This window comes from Sorex araneus, chromosome 5 (assembly GCF_027595985.1).
Source record: "Sorex araneus isolate mSorAra2 chromosome 5, mSorAra2.pri, whole genome shotgun sequence".
Classification (NCBI taxonomy): Eukaryota; Metazoa; Chordata; class Mammalia; order Eulipotyphla; family Soricidae; genus Sorex; species Sorex araneus.
Window position 1 is genome coordinate 1037645 of NC_073306.1, and position 12093 is coordinate 1049737.

A 12093-nucleotide genomic window follows, 5' to 3' on the forward strand; every position below is an offset into this window, starting at 1 on the left:
GCGGGCGGGCGCGGGCCCCGCCGCCGGGCCTCCGTCCCCGGCCGGCAGGTCGGCGGAAGGGTCGGGCGGTCCCGCCCCCCGACGTGCCAAAGGTGCGGGCGGCCGGCGGCGCGCGCGGGCGAGGCGGGGCAGCTCCAGGAATCCGAGGGCGGGGCCCGGCCACGGCGGGGGCCGACCCCCGGCGGCCGGAGGGCCTCTCGGAGGGGCGCGGGTCCCGGCGGGGGCGGGGGCGGGGGCCCGCGCGCGCTCCGGCCCCGCGGGTCACGTGGCGCCGCGGGCCGGCCAGGTGTGGGCGCCCGGGCCGAGCCTCCCGCCCGCCTCCCGCGGGGCGACAGGAAGTGGCGGGGCGGGGCCGGGGAGGGGCCGGCCGGCCGGGCGCCGAGTCCACGGCTGGCCCCGGGCGCTCGCTGGGCCCCGCGCGCGGCGCAGGTGAGCCGGGGCGGCGGGAGGGCGGGGACGCGCGGGCCCCGCGCACAGGTGAGCCGGGCTGGAGGTGCGCGGGCGGGGCCAGCCGCCGGGGGACCCGGGGACCCCCAGCCCGACCCCGCGCCCGCCTGCGCCCGGGGGCCGCCCCAGGCCTGGCCCGGCTCTCTCCGGGCCGCGAGACCCCCGAGCGAGCAGGAGTCAGCCCCCCAGCGCCAAGTCCCGCAGACCTGCCCACCTGCCGCCTGCCCCGCTTGCAGCTTGGGCGGAGGGGGGGGTGGGCGCCGGCTCGGGCAGGGCAGGGTGCCCCCTCGGCCCCCAGGCAGCAAGACCCCGCCTGGGATCCGGGAGCCTCAGCCCAGGGCTGGCCTGGGGGTCTCCTGTCCCACCTCCACCTGTCTGCAGCCCCCTGGGCTGGCGGGCGCTCGGCGCCTATCTGGGGGCCGGGAGGGCGTCCGCGGGGTGTCTCAGCCCCTCCACCGGGGCTCCCGAGGCCCGGCGGGCGGGAGTCCCTGGAGAACGGGGGTCAGGGCCACCTGTGCTGGCTGCTTGTCCCATCCCGGGCCTCCGCGTCCCCTTCCCCCTGACCAGCCCTGTGGGGGGCTCGGGTCTCCGCGGGGGTGGGCTCCTACCTCTGGGTGCGGCCACTCGAGTTACTTTCGGTTTCCGAGTGACCTGTGCCCATCTCAGTGTGGCCGGCCCAGGAGAGGAAGGTCTGGGTCAGGCCAGCTGGCCCGCTCACCTGCTGCTGGCCACCGGACCCTTGAGGAACTTTCTCTCCACTGTCTGGGGACCCGTGGGCAGCCTGGGTGCCAGGCGCAGGGGGCAGCCGGATGGGCAGGGTCAGTGCCTGCTCAGCACCGGGCACACCCAGCTGCATCTCCTGCCGGGCGGGGCCCAGACGGAACAGAGCGGGAGGGTCTCCCACCCCGTCCGGGGCAGCCCTGGCTGGCGCCGCCCAGCATGAGGGACATTTGTTCCAGAGAATTCCTTGTTGTGGGACTGCCTGTGGGTGTGCAGCAGCGAGCTGAGCGGCGGCCGGAATGTCACGGGCACAGGCCGTGTCCCGCTCTGGCAGAGCCAGCTGAGGGCTGCGGGTGGCCAGCACAGCAGTGACCAAAGGCTGGGTGCCGAGCCCCTGGGTGCAGAGCCCACCGCCAGCTCAGGGTCCTCCCAGCCCCCTGAGGAGGGGGGCGGCCCGTTCCGCTCTCCAGGGCCTGCCAGGAGTGTGTGCCTACCCGTGTGTATGCATGTACTCACACATGCTCATAGATGTGTGTGTACACACATGTACTTTCTTGCTGTGTGCATGCATGTATTGCAGGTTTGCTCGCCCATGTGTGTGCACTGCTCATGTGTGCATGCATGCAAACTCACCTCTAGTCACACACGTGTTCTTGCATTCATGTTCTATGCATGAACTTGTGCTCTCACCTGTGTGTTCTCCCATGAGTGTGAGTGTGTGTTCCTGTGTGTTGTGCGTGTGTGTTCACCTATAGCATGGGCCTAGAGTGCACACAGACACATGCGCTTACCCATGCACATGTTGCTCATGTGTGCACTGTGCATGCCTGTGTGTGTGTTCTGTGACACGTGTCCGCGTTTGTGTGCACGCGTGTGCTGCCTGGCCTGGGGCATAGCAGTCAGGAAAGCAGGGCTCCTGGTCTCTGCGCTGTTGATTCACACCCCGTGGCACTGGACGCGTTGGACAGCAGAGATGGTCGTTTGGGAGGAGGACAGGCGAGACCTTCGGCGCCCTCCAGGGTGGACCTGGAACAGTGGCAGGCTGCACCGAGTCCAGGCCTCGGGGCCAGCGGGGCGGTCACAGCGGGGAGGCGGCCCCGGCCCTGCGGCCTGAGCCCAGCTCCACCCAGGGCCACTGGTCAGCGGAGGGCCCAGAGGACACGCCCGGAGGGGGCGTCCAGGGGCTGCTTAGAAATCGGGAGCAGCTGTGAGCCCTGTGGGGGCGCCAGGAGGGGATGGTCGGGAGGCGGAGGGGCCGCCAGGGGACAGCCCCGCTGCTGACCCCTGAGCCCAGTCAGCTAGTCTGCGCTGCGCTTCAGGCGGGAGCCCGGCTGGCCCACGGCTCCGCCCGCCCCCTCTGTCCGTCACAGGTGCCGTCCACGGCCTGGGTCTCTGCCCGTGGCTCACCGGACAGGTTCCCTGGTGCCTTCCGGCCTGGAGACTTTGCCCTCCGCTGGGCGGGGCTCAGCCGCCGGCCCTGCTCCACCCGGTCCTGGAGTCGGGCGTGACAGGCCCGGCAGAGAGGGAGGAGAGAGGCTGGAGCGAGGGGCCGCAGGCTTTGGGGTGCTGGGGGCTCCCCGTCGCGCAGAGCAGCCCCGGGGCAGACACCTGGACTCCGGCGCCCAGAACCCGGTGCCCGCCGCCCGCGGGTGTGGTCCATGCCTCTGCCAGACTTGGCAAACATCTGCCTCCGCCACCGGCCAAGCGCGCTGGCACCGCGACACGGGTGGGGACACGGGACCCAGTGACACCCCCAGGCGGGGGGGGGGCATGGCTGCAGTCACCCTTGGCTGGTGACTCAGAACATCCCCGGAATGTGTGGGCCGCCCTTGGCGTGGGGGTGGCAGGGAGGCTCGACCAGGCTCCTGCGACACAGGCCCACAGGGACAGCCACTGGCCGAGGGCTAGGCACCCCCCCGCAGCCCTGCCCACTGGGCTCCCCGGCCGTGTCGCCCCACTCCTGCTGCCAGTGAGCAGCTCGGGCGGCAGCTAGGAGGGAGTGTCCCCCGCAGAAGCCTGCTGGGGGACACAAAGAGCAGCTTAAAGAGCCCCAAGCCCCCGAGTGTCCAGCTCCGAACTCAGCCGGTGGGAGGGTCGTGAACGTTCCTGGAGCAGGGTAGTGAGGGCGCTAGGGGGCCCAGCTAGGAAGGCCTCGCGGGGTGGCCTGAGTCGCGGCAGCCCCAATACTGTCCCCAAGGTCTTGTCCCAGTGCTCAGAGCAGCCTTATTCTGGAGAGGGCGGGGGGGGGGCACACGCCACCCCCCCTCAGGTAGAGAGGGGGAACCGCAGGCTCTGGTGCCCGCCCGCCCGTCCTGCGCCAGGCCCCCGCCCGGGAGGACCGCTGCGACCCATGCAGCTCTGCGGGCTGGCCAGGAGAAAGGTGCCGGCAGATGCCCACCCGGGGCAGCTCTGGGCCTCGTTTCTTCTCCGACTGACACTGGGCGAGCCCGGGCGGGAGGCCGCAGCACACCCGCCCACCCTGAGCCCCCCCCCCCCCGCCCCGCAGGACCCGCGCCCAGCATGGCTCAGAGATGCGCCGACAGCCCCCTGGAGGAGGGCTTCCCCGAGTACCGCTTCCACTCGGAGCTGCGGCTGGACGCCAAGGGCCACCCCGCGCCCGCGCTGCCCGTGGTGCGGACCTCCCTGCGCGTCCGGATCGGCCCCGCCAGCGCCCCGCCCGCGGGGCCCCCCGAGGCCAGCCCGGTGGTCCTGAGCACCGAGAGCCCCGCGGCCCTGAAGATGGGCACCCAGCAGCTGATCCCCAAGGGGCTGGCCGCGTCCAGCAGGACCAAGACCCCCGCCCGCCACCAGAGCTTCGGGGCTGCGGTGCTCAGCAAGGAGGCGGCGCGCAGGGACCCCCAGCTCCAGCCGCCCCCCAGCTCCCTGGACGACATGGACGTGGACGTGAGCTCTGGGGGGAACCTGCGCCGCAATCTGCGGAACCAGAGCTACCGGGCGGCCATGAAGAGCCTGGGGGGCCCTGGCGGCGAGGAGGACCCCAGCCTGATGACCCCCAAGCTGCAGGCCCTGGCCGAGGAGCCCGGCCAGCCGGCGCGGAGCGCGGCCAAAAGCAAGGTGAGCGGGGCTTCTGGGGGCGACTTCCGGGCTAGGGCGGGGCGGGGTTTGTCTCGGGGCGTGGCCAGTCCGATGGACATGGCCCGTGGTAGTAGGGCCAGACCTGGAGCGTCTGAGCAGCCCCCCTGAGGGTGGGGAGGCCGCCCCCAAGCCGGCCCGGGGGCTGGGATGCAGTGGGCACACCGGCCGCCCCCCTTGCCGGCAGCACAGCGCTGGAAGCCCCCTCACTGGCCTTCGAGGCCCAAAGCCTGAGTCTGCCTGGGTCCAGTTCAGTGCCCACAGGGCCGGCCCAGCTCCCCCCTGCCGCACCCCCACCAACTGCAGCTGCCTGAGGCCTTCCCGATGGGGCAGGGGTGCTCCCGAGCACTGAGCAGGGCTGTGTGGGTGCCACCGGCAGAGCAGCCCCCAGAACAGGCGAGCCCCGGGTGGAACCTGGAGCCAGGGCAGGGGTCCCACATTCCAGACCAGCAAGGGAGTCCTCAGGCCCTGACTCGAGCACCAGCACCGGGAGGTCCGGAGGGGAGGGCGGCCCCGACAAGGAGGTTCCTGCCCCCCGCACCTCTGCAACAGGCTCACTGTCTGCCCCTTGTCTGCGCCTCACTCAGCCCTTCCTGCCTCTCTACCCTTCTGGGGGGCTCTGTGTGCCCCCTTGGCTCACTTCTCCCTGTCAAAGTGCTCACCCCTACTCCCTTCTCCAGGAAGCCCCTCCAGGTTACCCCTCTCTGTTGCCTTTCCCGTCTGTCCTGAGTCCCCTGCTGGGACCCCGGGTGGGACAGACACTCCTGGAGCCCGGCGGGCAGAGCGGCCGCGGGACCCACTGGCCAGGCTGCTGACTGGCCGCGTGGCTCCATCTCCCTTGCAGAAGACTCTAGGGCGGAAGCGGGCGAACAAGGGCTCCTTCAAGGACGGTGAGTGACCCAGTGCCACTGGTTCTGGGTGCATCAGGGCTGGGGAGGGCCCCGAGAGGGCACTGGAGGGGTGGTGGGGCGCCCGCAGGACTGGCAGGTGCCCCCGGTGAGCGCCTGGCCTGACAGGCCTCAGTGGGGCAGGCTGGGGGGGGAGGGGGCCGGGGGCAGAGACGCTGAGTGGAGCCCCTGGGCTGGCCGGCGGCAAGGGGGGGGCTCTCCGGCCCCAGGTGGCCTGTGTCACCGCCCCAGACCCCCCCGCCCAGTCACTGCTGGTCACTGCCAGCCTGAAGCCGGCACGTGCCCTCTGGGGGCACCCGGCTCAGGACCCCGGGTGACGGATCCCTCTCCCCAGACCCCCGCTTCTACCAGGAGATCCGGGAGCGCGGCCTGAACACCAGCCACGAGTCAGACGACGAACTCCCGGCTGAGCCCTGCAGCCCCGGTGGCGCCCGCAAGGTGGACGCCCCCATCGTGGTCAAGACCCACCGGCCCCCGCAGCTCACCTGGAGCCAGCTCCCAGAGGTAGGAATGTTCCAGAAGGGCCCCGGGAGTGGCACCCCCACTGCCACTGCCTGCCCTCCTCGGGTCCTGGCCCCGGCCCAGTCGCGGCCACACAGGGACATGGTCGGGACATGTGGGCACTGGGCCGTGACTCGCCTGCACCCATGGAGGACAGGCTGGGACCTCGCCCAGCCTCCCCTCTGTGCCCTGCCCCCGCCTTCCCTCTGCACACCCCCCCCCCACCTTCCCTCTGTGCCCCTCGCCTCCCCTCTGCGTCCCTCTCCCGCCTCTCTGCACGCCCGGCCTCCCCTCTGCACCTCCCCACCTTCCGTCTGTGCCCTGCACCCCTTCCTCGTGCCTGGGTCTGCCAGAAAATTCCCACAGAGACCCCAGAGCTGGAGCCCCGCTGCCCCACCTTCTCCCCGCACTGCATGGCAGAGGTCAGGGCCAGGGGACAGGTCTGCGCTGACCCCACTGTGCCCCCAGGTGGTGGAATTGGGCATCCTGGACCAGCTGTCCGCCGAGGAGCGCAAGAGGCAGGAGGTGAGGGCTGGGTGGGGCAGCGTCCACGGCACAGCCCTGCCCAGCACCAGAGTGACCAGGACAGCCAGAGTGGCCCTGGCCTCGTGACGGCCAACCTGGCGGGCTGCAGTCCTGTGCCAGGCTGGGCTTCAAGTCCAGGGTACCCCTGATGCCAGTGTGCCATGGGGACACGGTGCCGCTGTCCCCGCGGGCCAGCCTGGACCCGGTGCCGCTGTCCCCGCAGGCCATCTTCGAGATCCTCACGTCGGAGTTCTCGTACCAGCACAGCCTGGGCATCCTGGTGACTGAGTTCCTGCAGTCCCCGCAGCTGCGGGCCGCAGTCTCGCCAACCGACTTCCACCACCTCTTCTCCAACATCCTGGACGTGCAGCGTGCCAGCCAGCGGTGGGTCCGCGTCTCAGTGCCCAGGAGGCACTCAGGGTGCTGGCTGTTGGGTGTCTGGATGACAGAGTCTCAGGGTACCAGGTCGTGGGGCTCCAGGTCATGTTCTGGGTTCCAGGGCTGGGGTGTCGGGGTGTCCCGGACTCAGCTCTCAGACACTGGCAGGTGCAGGCAGCTGGCTGGGCTGAGCGTCTGGGGCCACACGGGCGGGGCCGTGGGGCGGGGGTCACGGGCAGGGCTCTGTGCAGGGGTCACCCCTGAGGCCCTCTGGCACCTCCAGGCTCCACCACTCCATAGCCCCTCAGCCCCCCCAGCTACGGTGGCCGGGCCTGGTCACTCCCCGGGCAGGCGGGGAGCTCTGCCCCCTATGAGGAACACCCCCCACTCTGCCCTGTAGGACTGGGGGCCCCGGGGGCAGCCCCGTCCCTCGTCTCCCAAGAGGTCTCAGGAGACACGGCCGAGCCCAGCGGAGAGCAGGCTTCCAGTGCTCACTTCAGTGGACCCGGGCCCAGCCCGCCGGGCAGGTGGAGCCCAGCGGCAGCCACTCCCCCAGCCTCAGGTCCCGCTGCCCGCGTTCAGTGACAGGAAGTCAGCCCAGGCTGGGGAGCCGAGCCTTGCCCCGGCCGCCCTGCTCCGTGATCGCTGCGTGCCGCCCGGGTCTTCCTGGGATCCTGCCATGTGTGTGTACAAGTGTGAGTGTGCTCTCGTGTGATGTGGGTACATGGGTGTGTGTGTGTGTGTGTGCACTTACATGTGTATTGTGCGTGCATGTATCTCTGCACTTACGTGTTATTTATTATGCATATATGTGCACGCATACGCTTCCATGGATGCATGTTATGTGTTCATGTGTGTGCATATCTGTGGCACATGTGTTGTATATATCTGGTGTGTGCATGGTGTCTATGTACATGTGTGTTTCTGATGCCTGTAAATGCTTGGTACTTGAATATGTGCATGCGTCTGTGGGTTCATGCCTGCCTGCACATGTGCCTTCTGGTAATCACATACGTGCACATGTCCATGCATTTTTCTGGTGTTTGTCTGTGTGTATTTGGTTGCATTTATATGTGTGATGTGTTCATGCATGTGTATGTGGTGTGTGCTGCATGGTGTGCGGTGTATATCTGGTGTGTCGTGTATGTATGTATCTTGTGTGACATGTATGCCTGCCATGTTTGCATCTGTCACATGTATGTGTGTATCTGTGACATGTATATGTATCTGCCATGTTTGCATCTGTGTCACATGTATGTGTATCTGGCATGTGTTTGCATCTGTGCAACATGTTTGCATGTAGCTGACGTGTTTGCATCTGTGACGTGTTTTTGTGCATAGCTGATCTGTTTGCATCTTTGCAACATATTTGCGTGTAGCTGGCCTGTCGTGTTTCATCTGTGACATGTGTGTGCATGTAGCTGGCGGGTCATGTTTGCATATGTGTGATGTTTGTAGCTGGCGTGTCATGTCTATGCGCATAGCTGGCGTGTGCACGCCCATGCACGTGCCTGTTTGCCCGCAGGTTCTTCGAGGCCCTGGAGCAGCGCCACAAGGAGCAGGTGTGTGTGGAGGACATCAGCGACATCCTGGAGGAGCACGCGGAGCGCCACTTCCACCCCTACGTCTCCTACTGCGCCAACGAGGTCTACCAGCAGCGGGCGCTGCAGAAGCTGACGTGAGCGCCCGCCTGGGGGAGCGTCCCGGGGCCCCCCGCGCGTGCTGAGCCCCGGCCTGTGTCCTGGCAGGAACAGCAACGCGGCCTTCCGCGAGGTGCTGCGGGAGACGGAGCGGCGGCCCGCGTGTGGCGGGCTCCCCCTCATCTCCTTCCTCATCCTCCCCATGCAGCGCGTGACGCGGCTGCCGCTGCTCACGGACGTGAGTACCCGCCGCCCCCCTCGCTCTGCTCCCACCCCCGGGCCCTGGGGATGTTTCGGGGGCGCCAGTAGGTGGCCGCTGGTCCCCTGTAGCACGTGGCGGTCGTGGCCCTCGGCACCCCCGGCCGTGGCTCTGGCGCGGCCCCCACCTCTGTTCCAGCGCTGGGGAGAGGTTTGGGGGCCCCGCAGGTACCCGTGCACATACCGGCATGCAGTACACACGTGTACAGGCAAGGGCTGCGCACATGCGTGCACTGAGCAGCACATGCGGGGCAGCGGGCAGGAGCCCAGCAGGGCCCCAGGGCGCTCGTGCCCAGCGCTGGCCCCGCTGGCCCGGCCGGGTGGGCCCCAGTGGGGCGAGCAGAGGCCGGGCCGCAGAGGGTCCCCGGGGCCCTTCTGAGCTGCGTCCCCCCAGCGCCCTCCCCGCAGCCCTGTGCCAGGCCCCCTCTGGTGTTCTCCGCAGACGCTCTGCCTCAAGTCCCAGGGTCACCCCGAGAGGTACAAGGCCGCCAGCCGAGCCCTCAAGGCCATCAGCAAGGTGAGGGCCGGGCAGCAGGGGAAGCTCCGGGGTCCCTGCCCACCGCACACGGGCTGCACACTCAGCCCGCCTCACCCCTGCAGCTGGTGAAGAAATGTAACGAGGGGGCCCATCAGATGGAGCGCACGGAGCTCATGTACAGGCTGTCCAAGCAGCTGGACTTCAGCAGAGTCAAGGTACCTCAGCCCGGCCGCCGCCTGGCCCCAGGGCTGCAGGGCAGGGGGTGGGCTGGCTGGGCCAGGAGTCCTGCCCGCACTGAGAGAGGCAGGGCTGGGGCGGGCTGAGCTGTGGGCTGAGAGGCAGGGCTGGGGCGGGCTGAGCTGTGGGCTGAGAGGCAGGGCTGGGGCGGGCTGAGCTGTGGGCTGGCCCCTGTGGGGACCCTGGGCCGATGGGGCAGGCCCCACTGTGGCGAGGGGACCAGGCTCTGGGTGGGCCACGGGGCCTTCCTGGAGGAGGTTCCAGGTGAGGATTAGAGTAGATCAGGGGGGGCCTTCCTGGAGGAGATTCCAGGTGAGGATTAGAGTAGATCAGGGGGGCCTTCCTGGAGGAGGTTCCAGGGTGAAACCTACAGTCTTCTCTGGTCCTCACGCTTCAAGTGTGACCCTGCCTGGGTCGGGGGCTTCAGACAGGACAGCTTTCGGGGCTCTGGCAGAGACGCCTACCCAGCCCGCTGCAGCCTGCTGGCACCCCTGCCCGTGGGGCGCCGGGCGGGGCCGGGTGCCAGGCAGCCGCGCCTGAGGACCCTCTGAGGCGCCCTTGTCCGCCCGTCTCACCCGTCTCCGGCCCCCAGTCTCTCCCGCTGATCTCGGCGTCCCGCTGGCTGCGGCGGCGCGGGGAGCTGCTGCAGGTGGAGGAGGCCGGGCTCTTCCGGAAGCTGGGTGGCCGGCCGGCCGCCTACCTATTCCTCTTCAACGACGTGCTGGTCCTCACCAAGAGGAAGAGGTGCGCTTGCCGGGGCGGCTCTCGGGGCCCAGGGCCATGCCCACCTGTCCTCTCCGCCCCGTCTGTCCACTCTGCCCCATCTGTCTGTCCACTCTGCCCCACCTGTCCACTCCGCCCCGTCTGTCCACTCAGCCCAGTCTGTCTGTCCACTCTGCCCCGTCTGTCCACTCAGCCCTGTCTGTCTGTCCACTCTGCCCCATCTGTCTGTCCACTCTGCCCCGGGTCTGTCCACTCTGCCCCGTCTGTCCACTCTGCCCTGTCTGTCTGTCCACTCAGCCCAGTCTGTCCACTCAGCCAAGTCTGTCCACTCCGCCCCGTCTGTCTGTCCACTCAGCCCCGTCTGTCTGTTCACTCTGCCCCGTCTGTCTGTCCACTCAGCCCCGTCTGTCTGTTCACTCTGCCCTGTCTGTCTGTCCACTCTGCCCCATCTGTCTGTCCACTCAGCCCCGGGTCTGTCCACTGCAGCCCACTATGTCCATCTGTCCCCTGCAGTCCAGTCCCATGTGTCGTGTCCACTGCGGCCCTGTGCCCATCTGTGCACCACAGCCCCTGTGCCCGTGTCTGTCCGCAGCGAGGAGAGCTTCGTGGTGCAGGACTACGCGCAGGTGGACGACATCGCGGTGCAGAGGCTGGAGCCGGGCGAGGCGGCCCTGCCGGGGGGCGGCAGCCGCAGCTCATCGGTGCCCTACCCCTTCCGGCTGACCCTGCGGTGCAACAGCGAGGGCCGGCGGGAGAGCTTCCTGCTGGCCGCTGAGTCCGCGTGAGCAGGGGGGGGCGGGGAGGTGCGGGCTCCAGACGCGGCTGGTTCCGGGGTCAGCGGGAGAGGCCGCCTCTGGGGAGGGGCCGGGCACGGCACTGACCCCGTGTGCCCCCAGGAGCGACCGGGCCCGCTGGATCACGGCTCTCAGCCCGAGGGAGAAGCAGGGGTCCCCCAACAAAGGAGGTGAGGCCCGGCGGGTCCGCGTCACGCCCCCCACCCCCCCCCGCTGTCCTCGCTGAGACACGGGCCAGCCCCAGGCCCCATGGGAAGGCCCGGCCAGCTGAGTCCTGTCGCTGTGCCCAGACCTGCTCCAGGTGGAGGTGACCAGGGCCTACCTGGCCAAGCAAGTGGACGAGATCAGCCTGCAGCAGGCGGACGTGGTGCTCGTGCTGGAGCAGGAGGACGGTGAGCCCCTGGGCGGCACGGGGGGGTCCGCCCGGGGATGGGCGGGGGGCGCGGGGCTCGTGCACCCGTGCTCAGGCCCCGTGCACCCAGGGTGGCTGTACGGGGAGCGCCTGCGGGACGGCGAGACCGGCTGGTTCCCAGAGGACGTGGCCTGCAGCATCACCAGCCGCGTGGCCGTGGAGGACAACGTGCGCCGCATGGCCAGGCTGCGTCTGGAGACGGATGTGTAGGTGCCCGGCCCGGGAGCACCCTCCAGCCCCCCGGGAGCATTCTAGTTCGGTCTTGGGAGCACCCTCCAGCTCTCCTGGGAGCACCCTCCAGCCCCCCGGGAGCACTCTAATTCGGTCTTGGGAGCACCCTCCAGCTCTCCTGGGAGCACCCTCCATCCCCCCGGGAGCACTCTACTTCAACCTTGGGAGCACCCTCCAGCCCCCCAGGAGCACTCTAGTTTGGCCTTCGGAGCACCCTCCAGCTCTCCTGGGAGCACCCTCCAGCCCCCGGGAGCACTCTACTTCACCCTTGGGAGCACCCTCCAGCTCTCCTGGGAGCACCTCCAGCCCCGCCCCCAGGAGGACCCTCCAGATCAGCTCTCAGGGTGTCAGCAGCCCCAGGCCAAGACCTCGGGGAGCTCCATGAGACCGATCCCTCTGCTCCAGCGGCTGCCCCACCCCGGTAGCTGACGGGGGGCTGGCCCTGACAGGCCATCCCCCCGTGCCCTGAATGGGGCTGAGACTGTGACCTCGACGTTTCCAGGACATTAAAGCGTTCCTTCCACATGTGGGGTCTCTGGCAGCTCAGCCTGCGTGTGGTCACTGCAGCCCATCCCTGCACTGCCCGTGCGGACACCTGGGGCGCTGCCATCCCGGTGCCATGCGGTCACTCTGGGGTGACCTGCCTGCTCTCGGCACGGCCGGGGGCCAGGATGCAGCTGCCCGAGGGGAGGGGAACCTATACCGCTGCCGTACCCTGGGGTCTGGTGGAGGGGGCTGCCCCAAGGGG

The 12093-nt window shown here is 69.2% G+C and overlaps 1 protein-coding gene across 1 annotated transcript; it reads left to right on the forward strand.

Moving 5' to 3' along the window:
- Positions 1-359: 359 nt before the first annotated feature.
- On the forward strand, positions 360-11886 carry ARHGEF16 (Rho guanine nucleotide exchange factor 16). Its single transcript, XM_055137779.1, has 15 exons — positions 360-429; positions 3674-4242; positions 5105-5150; positions 5503-5672; positions 6138-6194; positions 6418-6578; positions 8098-8250; positions 8321-8450; positions 8913-8987; positions 9071-9163; positions 9778-9929; positions 10501-10689; positions 10805-10872; positions 10993-11094; positions 11185-11886. The coding sequence occupies exons 2-15, from the start codon at positions 3688-3690 to the stop codon at positions 11322-11324; spliced, it is 2091 nt and encodes a 696-aa protein (XP_054993754.1). The 5' UTR covers positions 360-429; positions 3674-3687; the 3' UTR covers positions 11325-11886.
- The last annotated feature ends 207 nt before the right edge of the window (positions 11887-12093 follow it).

What these genes read in the sequence shown, in the direction of transcription:
- ARHGEF16 (XM_055137779.1), top strand. Translation starts at nt 3,688, where the DNA reads ATGGCTCAGAGATGCGCCGACAGCCCCCTGGAGGAGGGCTTCCCCGAG. An exon ending in CCCTCAAGGCCATCAGCAAG is followed by an intron (nt 8,988 to 9,070) that starts GTGAGGGCCGGG and finishes TCACCCCTGCAG; the next exon opens with CTGGTGAAGAAATGTAACGA. An exon ending in CGTGCTGGAGCAGGAGGACG is followed by an intron (nt 11,095 to 11,184) that starts GTGAGCCCCTGG and finishes CCGTGCACCCAG; the next exon opens with GGTGGCTGTACGGGGAGCGC.